At 38.6% G+C, this 13817-nt stretch overlaps 1 protein-coding gene across 2 annotated transcripts in view; it reads left to right on the forward strand.

Annotated features, from left to right (window-relative positions):
• The window catches only part of MYO16 (myosin XVI), a 575450-nt gene that overhangs the window by 540142 nt on the left and 21491 nt on the right, over positions 1-13817 (forward strand). For both annotated transcript variants that reach the window (XM_039547002.1, XM_039546990.1), the window contains 2 exons: positions 6655-6813; positions 12912-13003. In XM_039547002.1, the coding sequence (XP_039402936.1) occupies positions 6655-6813; positions 12912-13003 (251 nt within the window). The remainder of the gene's footprint in view (positions 1-6654; positions 6814-12911; positions 13004-13817) is intronic.

The following is a 13817-nucleotide window of genomic DNA, read 5'->3' on the forward strand; positions in this document are numbered from 1 at the left end:
TGTGAAAGAGACAAGCTTGACCCTTCATTTCCCCCTCCTCCTCTCAGGACTCAGGTTGCTTTTCCCTTAGCCGGTCTCATCAAACATCCTCCCCACTAAAACATGGGACAGAGTTGGGCATTTTAATATCAGCATTAAATGATATTTTTGGTAGAGAAGGAACTTCTGCCTCCTGTGTCGAGCATTTCACTATTATATGTTCTATATTCTCCATGTCTTTACTTAGCTCAACCACAGCCATACTTATTCTTTAGTAGTTTTCTTCTTGGGTTACGTTATTTTCTTAACTTTTTCAAGGTCAGATAAAAATGGTAGTAAGATAGCTCCATTTCTCTACAACTTACTGTACTGTGTTTCAGTAGGCCATGATGCTCTTGGCACATGAGGAAATAATGCTCTTCCAGTATCAAATTGCTAGATATACTCTAATATATGTAGAGAGAGAGAGATAAGGTTTTAGTGGGTAGCCATTACTCCACAGGGTTGAAAGATGAAATGACTTTTGGCTGTTATGATCGAATCTGCAGACTGAAAGCATTACTGGACATTGGCCATTTTCTATTAAAAGAGAAACAGTGTTCAGTATAAACTACTAATCCCATTTATTTTAATTCTTCTTTTCTTTTTTTTTAAATGATGTTAGTCTTTCTTGACCTTCTGCACCTGAGGACAGGTCTACACTAAAAGTGCTACACTGGCGCAGCTACACTGCTGTAGCGTGTCTGGTGAAGGAGCTCTATGCCGACGGGCGAGTACTCTCCCATCTGCACAATTACTCCACCTCCGTGAAAGACAGTAGCTATGTCAGCAGGACAGCATCTCCTGCTATATAGAGCTGGTGTGGACAGTGCTTAGGTCGCTGTAACTTGTGTTGCTCGGGGGAGGAGCGGGTTCACACCCCTGAGCGACATAAGTTAGATTGACTTAAGTGGTAGTCAAGTATCAGAGAGGTAGCCGTGTTATTCTGGTTCTGTAAAAGCAGCAAAGAATCCTGTGGCACCTTCTTTGCTGCTTTTAAGTGGTAGTGCAGACCTGTCCTCAGAGGCAGATTTTTCTTTTCTTTCTGAGCTGTGGCAGTGGGTACTGAAAGCTTCTCCCTAATGACCCATATTACAGCTCTCATAGCAGTTTGGCAACACTGCACCAATCGTGCAGGGGAAGTATGAACCTGACCCAAAACCCATTAAAGTCAATAGGAGCCTTCAATTGTTTTCACTGGGGTTTGGATCCGTCCATAAAAGAGCTCTGAACTCAAGAACCACTGCCATGGAAAGACAAAAAATTGGAAGGGGCAGGTGAGTTATGGGAAGGAAGGTAGCCGTATTTTTTTAAAGAGAGAGCTAGAGGGAGGAATAGGCAGTCATTCCACGAGGGAGTAGTTCTGCAGGAAAGATATGGATTCAGAAATAGGAAAACACAATCAATTAGCTAATACATGAGTATGTGAATCTTGCTAGCATAATGATATTTTGTAGAAATCCCCTTACATGTTAACACTTACATTTGAGCTAAATTCTGTCTTTGAGTTTATTTAAGTGGGAGAGCAGATTTAATTTATTTTCTCACTTAATTACCACATAGTCTTTCAATATGTGTCAATATACAACTTGTGTCTGCAGGCCAATTGGGCCCGATAGGTAGGTTCTGTTCATCCATTTCTATGAATGATGTGTGACTAGCTATATAAGCTGATGGTAGCAATATTAACTTAAGTATGTTCCTACTCATAAAACAAATATAGTGTTTGGAAATTCACATTTGTGCTCATACAAAGAGAGTAAATGTTTTATAACAGAATATTTTGAATATTTACAGCTCAACTAAAATAGGGACATTTTTTCTTTGTCAAAGAGAGAAGGATCATTTAGTCTCCTGGTGTTTTGACTCATATTAAAAAAAGAGAAGAAAAGAAACAGTAGTAGTTAATCATTCCATGATTGGCATATTCAAACTTCTTTTCCCCATTATGAGAGCAAGTGTCTTTATTACACTCACTGTCTCATGATTATGTCATGAGCTCTAAGCATCATGTCTTCCAGGAACTCTGAAGCTAAGAAGTGAATGGGGAATTCATGAGTTGACTCTACTGCTTTTGTATTTGTTAAATTTGAAAAAAAAATACTCCAGTGGTTTAAAGATATACAGAGTGTGACAATGTTTCTGACTCTCCACCATGCCACAAGTAATGGCCTAATTGTGCCCCAGTTTACAACCCATTCAATCTCTTTGACTTCAGTGAGATTTTGCCAGATAAGTCAGGGCAGAATTTGACTATGAGAGTTAAACATTCAGTCATATTCCTGGCAAAGTCTAATAATGTTCAAAATATTCTTATTCATCACAGAACCTAGGAAGTTTTCCTTTTAAAATCTTCCACCCTTGAAGCCTCTGATCCTGCCTGCCTGCCTACCATAAACTGCCTGTTGCTGTGCTTTCACCCGTACTGGCTTTTCCCAATATCAGTGTCAGTATCACTCTTCACATAAGCTTTTGTTTATTTGTTATCAAGTTAAGATGCTGCCAATCTCTGTTGCAATGTACTTATGGTGAGAGCAACAGAGTGAGTTTGAACAAACAGCCAACACTCAATAGTGCTGACTAGCAGAGTGACAGCTGTAGAAGCCATATATTTTTCTTTATTCTTTTCTCTTAAAGAATTTTTTTGACTTTTAAAAAAGTTGACAGGGGTGGCGGAATGGTGCACAAGTATGTTTGTGTCAGGGATACCTGACAGAGGAAAGTTGATAGTACTATATATAGAAAGTAGTTTCCAAATTACTGTAGGCGTGTATCAAGATGTTGTGAAGTTCAAGTGCGTTTCAAACTAATATTTAATTGTGCATGATGTGCAGTATACCCATTTCAAGATGCCACTACACAATGCAACATCTTATGTAATAAATATGTTTTGAAAAAAATAGAGACCTATTTGTTATGCTATCCATAGAATGACCTTATTTAGAAAACTCACCTAATTCCACAGAGCAGGAAATAAGTCAACATTATATGTCCAATATTTATGCACTATAGCTGTTCATTGTAGGGTTTTATTTCCATTACTAGCAATCAGCCAGTATACTTAGTGGTATTTTTCTATTGGATCACTGGAACCTACTACTGAGAAGTAGAAATGCCCTACTTATATAAAATAAACATAAGTTCAGTTATATAAACCAGAGTTCTGTGAGGTGAAATCTAGATTTGCTTCCCCTCACCTAGGCTTGTGGTAGAGAAGACAGAACTATTTCAAATACCAATGTGGTTCGCATTAGCTATGTCTAAACTTACGACAGTGTGTAGAATACAGACGCTGAGCATGGATATAAATAACAGTGTAGGTGGTGAGGCACTGCTTAGTGAGTAGAGTAAAGACATGCCAGAATCTTAGGGTATAAACCCTACATGGCTCTCTATATGACCAAGCACGTGTATTATCCTGCTGTTTTCCCACTGCTGGAGCCTTTCCTGGTCACAGAGAAAGGCTCCAGCAGTGGGGAAAGGCTCTGGCTGTGGGGAGGCAGTGCCTTTCATTGCCACGTATGGCTGCACATCACAGTATGGACACAGCCTGCTTTTCACAGTGTTGTTGTCATAAATAAACAGATAGTTAAGGGTTAAGGTCTCTTTTACCTGTAAAGGGTTAACATGCAGTACCTGATGACCACCTGACCAGAGAACCAATCAGAGACAACATAATTTCAAATCTCTGTGGAGGGAAGCCTTTGTCTGTGTTCCTTGTTTGCTCTGAGCTCTCTTTGGGTCTAAAAGAGGTCAGTCATGTCTCCAAGTTCTCCTGGAGTAGTTTCTACTATTTAATAGTGAGTATTAATTAGAAAGGTGGATTAGTCTTTTGAGTTGCTTTCTATATTTGCAATTGTGTGTTTGCTAAAGGAAATTCTTTATTCCTGTTTGCTGATATTGCTTTTACTGAGAAAGGGGGAGAGGGAATTCTCTCCAGAGATTAATAAGTTTAGACCCTGTATTGTTCTATCTTGGTTACAGAGACAGTGACTTTTCTTTTTTTATTCTTTAATAAATTATTTTCTATTAAGGACTTGGTTGATCTTTCTTTGGGTGGATTCTCAGGGAAAGGGGAGGGGGAGGTATCCCTCTGTAGTTAAATCCCGGTGTCTCTCCTAGGAAAAGGGAGGGGGGAGGAAGCAGGGGGGAATGGTTTATTTCTCCTGGGTGTAAGAACTCCATGGATTTGGGACTCTTGGAATCCCCTAGGATTTTGGGGAAGGACTGTGTCTCAATCCACATATCTGATTGAGTGGTGGCAGCTTACTAGATCTAAACTAAGATTTTAGTTTAGAGGGAAACCAAGGCAGGTCCCCACATTGGAACCCAACAGCTCCAAGTGGGGGTGAGACCTATGACACACAGTATGGACACAGCCTGCTTTTCACTGTGTTGTGTTTCTACATATACTATCCACACCACTGCCAGTGTATACAAGGACTAGGAATTGTATCTCTGTAGTTTCTCTTTAATATTTGCCCTGTTAGCAATTAAAGGCATGCATTTGCTGCCGTGAATGGAGCACATGGAACAGTTAATTTGTGTCTAAAGATACTTCGTATCTGTCCACCATTTGCTTCTTCTAGTTAAAGGTGGTAGTAGACTATCCATTTAGCTGGATAGTACCTGTCCATATTGCTTTTCAGCATTTCAACCTTAAAATATAAAACAAAAAAAACCCTCTTTTTCAAGGGCACTGCATTAGTCAAAGGAGACATATATGTGTCTCTGAAAGAAAAAAAAATTGCAAAATAGATATACAAAAATCCACTGTAAACTTGAATTTCTCATATGAATTGCAGATGTTGGGGTGCTCAATAAATCTTCTGGGTATCAAGAAAAAGAAGGACCCCAGTCAACCACTTTCTACTTTTTATGTAATAGGAGGCATAGTAATTATGTAGATGGTTTATGAAGATCTATCGGCAACTGTACTGACTATTACCAGCTAAAGATTTGTGGAGTTTCTCTTTCAGGCAAATTTTATATAAGGTATAATATGTAGCTGTACTTTACAGCCAACCTGCTACTACCAAGGCTAAGTCAAGCATTTACTTCACATTCTTTAATGTTGTACTGTAAGCCAAGTCAGAATCTGCTGAGGCTCTAGCTCTTTTCCTAAATTAGCTAATATGGGAGGGTGCAGGAGACATAGCTGATGAACAGAGAGTTAATTTCAATTCAGTTTTCCCTTCCCTTTGCACAGAGGTTCAATGTGCACATGTGTCATAGACATAATTTGTCTTTTGGGGAGAAATGAAAGTATCTGTGGGAAGGCATGGATCCGTACCCCAGGGCTTTAGAATTGTGTTTAACTGTCAGAGCCAGGCTGTCTTATGGACCTAGCTGGAGATCACTCTGGGTGGGGCTCAATCTATAAAGAGGCCATGTCGCTTTGGGATTTGCCTTGAGGAGGAGGAGAAGAAGGAGGATTATAATGTTACACTTTAACAATGTACATTTATTTTGCTCTCTGATGGTGGTGGCTGTTATTATGATAGCATCTAAAGGATCAAATCCAAGATCAGTACAATGCCATTGCACAAGCCCATAGTAGGACATAGTCCCTGCCCTGAAGAGCTTACAGTCAATATACAAGACAGTGAGACAAGGAAATGTGACTATTCTTATCCCCACTTTGCAGAGGGAACTGAAGCACAGATGGATTAAATGACTTGCTCATAAGCACGTACAATGTTTGTGGCAGCAACTGAACCCAGTTATCTTGAGTTCCTGTCCAGTGCCTTGACACTATTTCAAGGCACTACCTATGTTTGTTTCTGCAGACAATGGTGGAAAAAGCAGGCTGATAAAGATAAGACACCTGATTCTCCACTGCCTTGCACCAGCTGTCGTCATCCACATTAGGACAGCAAGGCTACCATTCTGATTTGGTAGTATTTATATCTCCTTTGCACAGTTGTCAATGGCTACAAAAGGTGCTAGGCAGTGGAGCCTTATATCCAGGATGTAAGACATTAGAATGATATTAGAGGGACAGTCTCAAAACTATGTCTGTGTCAGTTTTGTGTCTACTTTTTTAAGATGCTGGACTTCCATGCATTTTTCTTGGTTATCTTAGAAGGAAGAATTCTTAACTGCCATGGCAGAAAACGGGTATTTGCCACTCGTTTGGGTTTGTGTGAAAGGTCACCTAAATTCTCCCCCTGGGAGAAGGTGAGAGAAAGACAAAACCACATGTGACAGTTATTAGTCACGTCACTTAATGCACTAGTGCATTACACTGAGATATTACAGTAGTAAGGACAGTATAAGAACCTATATAGAATTAAGTAGAATCTAAAATATAGGCAGTATATTTGCCACAAACTTTCAGAGCAAGAGATTATCATGCATGTAGAAGGAGGAAAGTTTGTTTTTTATTTTGTAAACTGATATATATAAAAAGAAACAGCACAAGTTAAACCCAGTTAATTCTTTGCTATTATAAACTTTAGATTGCATTTGATTATTGTCTTTGCCTGCATTTTTTTTCTAGTGTGTTTAGTGTTTACTTAAAATTCATTTTAAAATGCAATTTGATTAGTAGATATCAGGTTACTCTGTGTGTGTGTGAGAGAGAGAAAAATACACTATTCAGTGAAAAGCTGACAGGCTGTTTATTTATATCAGGTCCTGAAACTAATATGAACTTGACAAGCAGGGAAGATCCCACCACATCAGAAATTGGATCAGAAACCCAAGACAAAAATGCAAACAACCATGGAACTCAATCATCTAATCCACTGTCCAGTTCCGTAACTGCTGAAAATGGAAATTCAGTCTCAAATGGTAAGTATCCAAAAACATTCTAACATAAAATTGCTTAAGTGGTTTTCTGAATGAGTTTTTTTAAGATATAGTCAAACTCTAGAATGTTTTGAGTTGCAAAATATCAATCAAAAGCTGGCTTAACTTTGTATTTATGAGTTGGTAAGCCTGTCTCCAATAATAACTGAGCATGAATGACACAGAATTGCCTTTGTCGAGGAATTTGTAGTTAGCTCACTAGCTCATATAAGTGGGATGGGCAACTGAGAATTCATATTTCTGATCTTCTAATCAATTTAAAGTGGATTGAAAATGGAAAATATACTCTTCTCTTGGTACAGATTTTCCTGCTAATGAAAGCTGAGTAACGTGTGGTTGTAAGTGGAACTGAAGAAACAATACAAATTTACAAGCACCTAGGCAGTAACAGCCAGGTCCTCCAAGGCACTAATTGCTCCAAAACCCATTGATTTTAATCTATTTAGGACTTGTCTACACACAAAAGTTGTACTTGATAGTTAAATCAGTACAACCCCCTTAGTGTGGACACAGTTATATCAGTATAAAAGTGCTTATACCAGTATAGCCCATTCCCAAAAGGGAACATACTATACCACTGTAGGGCACCTCTATGCCGGTATAACTGAATGCACACTGGAAGTTATATCAGTATAAATATTTCAGGAAAAGATCACACCCTGTGCCAAAATAGTTATACTGGTACAAAATCTATGTGTGGACTGGGCTTTAGATTCTTATCTAGCTAGGGCTTTAGTAGTATTTTCTAATAGCCTGAAGGGATTGCTTAATATTGATAGTTAAGAAATGAAGTCACATTTTATATATTAAATTTACATGCATAAAGAGTTTATAAAGGGTTAATAAATTATTAAGAGTTTCTCTCGTAAATAGCTAATCAGTTGTTACAGAATCTAACAGGGCAAGAGTTTTCTTGTAGCCATTTATAATTTCTATTGATGGGTTATAACCATCAATAACCCATACTACTCACATTGGTAACATGCTTATAACATCTATTAATAATTTATCAACTCTTTTAAAATTATTAATAAATAGAACTTTACTATACAGTGTGACCAGAAAAGTGTAATGATTAGAGCGGATTGGGAATTTTCCAAGCAACTGTTTCGTTCGTTCAAAAATGCTGATTTGCTGAAACTGAAAATTTTTGCAGAAACAGATCAGTTTTGACAGAATGTTAATCAGGAGAGATGTGGAAGCTCCAAGCTCTAGAGCAGGGACATGAGCATGGGTCTCCCACATCCTATGTGAGTACCCTAGCCCCTAATCCACAGAGTCAATCTCAAGCATTCTGGTCCAATGAATACTTGATTATATATACAAGGTGGAGCAGCTCCAACAGGAGAGAATGAGAGAGAAACCCATCCCACCAGAGAATAGCCCGTGGCTTATGACACTTACCTGGGAGGTGGGATACACATATTTAAATCTCTGCTCTAGATCAGTGATGAGTGCCCAACTTATTGGCTATTACAGGGTGCGATGGGTGGGCCGCTCTTTCTGATTTTTCATGAAAAAAATGGAAAGGTCTCAGTTTTGTTCCATACTGGAATGAAACCAAATTCCAAAACCTTATTTATTTTTTTACAAAACAAAATCCTTGTTTTCCAGCCAGCCCTAGTAATGATGGTTACATCAGTTAACAATTTGAAAAACCTCTGGAGCACTTTGGAAGAAGGATTAAAGGAATCCATGATTCCAAAGATGATCTATTTTTTTTTTAAGTAGAAAAGTCCTTCAGTTATGACAGCTTAGCTTCTTAAATGTTTTAAAGTCTGTCTTTGCTTGGGTATCTTTAGAGAATGATGACATTTGAGAACATGCCCATAAGATTTATCCCATTTAAAAGTATGGACTTACTCTTTTCTTTTACTGCTCATCAAACTCTGCTAACTTTGTGGAATATTTGGCATGAAATGCACTGTTAAATATATGATATTTAGATGATAAAACTACCAAGTACTGAGATGTACCAGCAGTATGATTTCCATTGATAGAAGTAGAAATCCAGATTAATACATTACTCATTTAAGCAAATACTGAAGCAATTTCTTAAATAAAATCTTGTCCTTTGCTGTCATGAAGAGTGAGGTGACCGTACCACTCCTCTGAAGCATGTAGTATAATAAAAGAAATTTAAAGTTATTATACTCAAAAGAACAATCATTTTGCAAGACTATAATCTTACTTATGAAATAATCTGATGAATTCTTTAGAGAACCATTACTAACCAGCTAAAAAGTTGACCGGCACAACCTCCTAACAGACAAATGCTGTATCACATTCAGAAGCTAAGTTGAATTAGTATGGAATTTTAATGGAAGTTTTTCATTTTTATATATTGTAATCCTCTTCCTCCTTAGTTTGTCCTCCTTCAGTGTTCGCAGTAACAGCATGGAAAAGCAGAGTGCCACAACAGAACTGTGACATTTCCTGAAGCACTAACCCTCCAGACCTACCATAGTTCTTAGTTTAACAGGAAGAACCACATAAGTCTTTCTAAAACACACAGACAATAAGCAGAAATTCCATCTAGCACTTTATGGCCTACAGCTGAAAAGTGCCAGGTCCTAACAATAAAAAAGCAGAGTTCATGGAAGAAAGCACTCAAGTACTGAAGAGTGGGCTAATATATCCAGGATCTTGATAAACTCCAGTGTATGGACTTGATGGACTCTCAGTGTGTGGAAATTTACTGTTCATCCCTTCCAAATATTAATTAAAATGTGGTAGAAGAGAGCTGGAAATAACAAATTAAGAAAAATGATTAACTATAACCACTATGAAATTATCTGACTATACTGGATGGGGACATACAGGTCTTTTTGTGAACTTGAGAGACAAATCCCCAAACTATGTTGCAGTCTGCTCCACCACTGTCCCTAGGAACAGGCCGCTCTGATGGCTTGTCTTTGCTGCAGAGCTAACTTGAGTTATAACACAAGTGTCACCCCTAATTCAAGTCCTAGCCACACACAAAACACATTAACTCAAGTGTAGTGGTGGTGTTAATTCAAGTTGGTGGCTCATCAGTCAGTGTAGGCAAGCATTCAAATTAGCACAATTCATCAGCTGCTGACACAACCAATCTGTGCTGCTATCATAGGTTGTAGTGTTATTTTGCAGTGTGGCCACTCTTGAGGTAGGCTAGCTTGAGAGAAGTTAACTCAAGTGTAGATAACTTGAGTTAACTCTGCAGTGAAGACATAGCTTAAGCTAAACAATACCTTGTCATTTCAAGTATTAATTTCCAACCAGGATTCAGTGGCAGCTCCAGAGGTTGCTTATTTAGGCCTGCTCTACACTTAAAGGATTTGCCAACCTATCTGTGTGATTAGGAGTGTGAAAAAAAACCACATCTCTAACTGACGTAACTATGCTAGCAAAAGCCCTACTGTAAACTCAGTTATATCAGCTAAGATGTCTTTTTTTGCCAGCACAGCTCATTTTATTCAGTAAACTGGTAAAAGCTATAACAGCAAAAGCACTCTTTTGCTGCTATAAGCTGCATCTCTACTAGCGGGGTTTACCAGTATTGCTATAAGAAAAAACCCTTTCCAGTGACCTCAAGGCCTTAGAATCAATGCCATATGACAGGGGGTCTCTACCTTTTTTGAATCACACTCTCCTCTAACCTTTTTTTTTTTTACTTGGAACACCCTCCCCAAAATGGGACTTCCCAATGTAATCTAGATGAACCAGGGCCATTAATACATTGATTCCAATAAAGGGGATTCTACTTTAAATAAGTCACTCCTTTGATCCTGCTGTCTAACTGTGAACAGGCTAGGAAACCTTTTAAAAGCACATACTTTAATATCCACAATGTTTTCAGGGAAGTATTTCTCAATTTCATCATTGAAGAGTGCTAATGAGCATTGCAACTGTGAATACCAGCTCGTAACACCACTGGCTGAAATTTGGTCGAGGCCCCTCCATTAAGAAGGAGAGGTGACTGGGCCAAATTTGAATCAGTGGCATTTTGATCTTGTGAGTGAGTGAGAAGGCTGCACTGCCCTAGAAAGTTTAATGTGACCCCCGCTTTTCCCTGGTTGAGAAACGCTGGCATAGAAGAAGGCTGTGTTGAGAGAGAAAAGAGAGCTATACTAACCAGGAAACTAGTGCAAGGAAGTCTCAGGAAATATAGGAGCCAACCTGTATAGGTTATACTTCTGGGTTTCATATTTTTGAATTTAGTGCCTGTCAAAGTGTTTGGAAGGAAACAAAGCTGGATGCTTTTGTGAAACTGGTGTTAATTTGGGTTAAACCAGAAGCTCATCAATAAAACCCAACCCAGCGACCATGATTTGTGCTCAAACCTGATCCTCTGGTTTAAGCAACTTTTGTTCTAATGGTTGTGCCCCTGCTAAACTGATATTTCCAACTTTGTGATGAATTAAGCAAAGGTCTTATTCAGTGCACAGCTGTGGTGTCCTAATATTTACCCAAGTGTATGTAAAGGAAAACTTTTAGAATGTAATCTACAACTCCATTTATCTTTCCAAACTCCACCAGCTCTCTGCTTTCCATGTCCATGCTGACGTACTTCTTTGAACTTCAGTGTACATGGAAACTGTGCTTATTTGATAAGACATCTTATCTAAGTACCTTACATAGAAATAAACAGATGAATCACTGATGCCTGGGACTTAGATCAAGGCTATCCTTTAACAGTGTCCTAGTGTGGAAGGATATACTACAATATTATTTTTTTTAAAAAATAACAGTAGTGGCTAAGAAAATATTTTTAGTTTATTTTGATGATGTTCTTGAATGACACCAGTATTTCACATTAGTTCTTACAGCGCCCACTCAAAATAGCATTATACATTAAAAGAATGTGGATGATTCTTTAATGAGATGGACTGAGATAAATTAGGAATAACTCCCCTTAAATCTCTGAAGAGGCATCAGTATAGAACTGCTATGATATCAACATACAGTATAGAATATTAGCTAATTTTTTTAAAAAATTCTGATAATTTATCAATTACCTCTGTTTCACAAAAATTAATATCCACATACAAAACTGTTGTTTTTCATCTGTTTAAAAAAATCACCTCTGATGATTGGACAAGTAAACGTTTGCAAGACAGCACGGTTCCCGGGCCATATACACAAGCAAAACACTCAATGCACTACAAGTTCTCATTTTAGTTTATGCTTTATTACATTTTGGACCTCTGATTATTTCTCTAAAGATTTCATGCATTTTATGTACAATACACAAACATTTGCAAAGAGTGCAGTGTACAAACATCATTTAGAGCTTGATTCTGAAGGAAAGGATGTTCTTATGGTGAAGACACTGGATCGGGGCTCAGGATATCAAGGTGCTAGAAGTAGCCCAGCTCTTCCACAGACTTCCTACATGAGCTTGGGAAATTCACTTAGAGCCAGGTCTTGGCCCTCTGCTCTGTCCCCTTTGCACTGTTCCAGTGGCACAAAGGGGATGGAAAATTGTTCTAAAAGGGAACCAGGGACAGGGGCGGCTCTAAACATTTCGCTGCCCCAAGCACGGCGTCATGCCGTGGGGGATGCTCTGCCGGTCGCCAGTCCTGCGGCTCCGGTGGACCTCCCGCAGGCATGCCTGCAGAGGGTCCGCTGGTCCTGCGGCTCTACCGAAGCCGCGCGGGACCAGCAGACCCTCTGCAGGCACGCCTGCGGGAGGTCCACCGGAGCCGCCTGCCGCCCTCCCGACAACCGTCAGAGCGCCCCCCACGGCATGCCGCCCCAAGCACACGCTTGGCATGCTGGGGTCTGGAGCCGCTCCGACCAGGGATTCCTCTGACATTGGGAGAATCCCTGGCTGGTGTAAAAGCAGCATAATCTATAATGTAAGCTTTTCCAGAATCATTGTTCTCTCTGTAAAGTGGCACATACACCAACAGTAGCTGATAAGTAATAACAATAATTTATCTCTTGGAAAATTTCAGTAAGCCTGGGTATAGTAATATGTCATCATATTTATGTCTTCTATACTTATTTAGTAAAAAATGTCAAGCGTTTTCAATCTTTGGCTGAAAGTCTGGCACTATATAAATGTCAGGCTATAAATTAGTATTATTCTGCTTTAGGTTTACCAGAGGAAAATGAATATTCAAGACTGTCAGCCAGCACTACAGCGAGCTCATCAAATCAAAGGCACAGGGAGAGCCACACTAGTCAGGTAAGTATTTAGAGATGGTCTAATATACATTGCTGAAATGAATAAGAATGCTCACAGAGACTGCATACTGAAATCATTCCCTAGTCACATGTTTGTGTTGGCTTTGAAACATACAGGTTTCCCTTAAATTATTCTCTTTATGTTAAGCCAAATACAATTATGAGTGTACTTTTCAAGTTTTTTCATTGTGGAGATGATCTTCCTGGAGGTTTCTAATGCCACAATTCAAAGTTTATATCTCTTTATATTGCTGGTTTGTAAGGGCATAAATTTTCAGGAAGGCAATCTGACTCAGCAACCTGTGGGGAAGAGGACACTGATCTCTCCCAAAATGTTCAGAGTCGCACCAGAAAGACCTGAATTTTAATCAGCTTCATTAGAAGAAATGAATAATTATATAGGTCTCTTCATGCAAAAGTATTGAAGTCACTGAAAATATCATTAGGTACAAAAGGAGTAGAAATATTGCACCTTAGTTACTTTGAAATTTGTGTCTAATTAATGGAACTTAATATAAAGTATTGCCAACATAAAATTAACTCTAGAGTACATTAAGTAAAACAAATGTGGGGGAGGAATGGAGAACTTGGAGTAATCTATTTTCTTCATTCTTTTCTTCAGTATTTTATACAAAACCTGAAACACTTTGCATTCCAGTTATTCAATTCTATTCAGGCATTAGGCCTTCCAGCCATTATTTTTACTTTATTTAACAGATATAATTAGTGTTTTCCATTTGTAATCCTCATATGTTTCATCCTGTCTTAAAAAAAATTGTGAGCCATGGTTTATTTGAGACTAAAAATCTTGCTGC

This window comes from Mauremys reevesii, linkage group 1 (assembly GCF_016161935.1).
Source record: "Mauremys reevesii isolate NIE-2019 linkage group 1, ASM1616193v1, whole genome shotgun sequence".
Lineage (NCBI taxonomy): Eukaryota > Metazoa > Chordata > Testudines > Geoemydidae > Mauremys > Mauremys reevesii.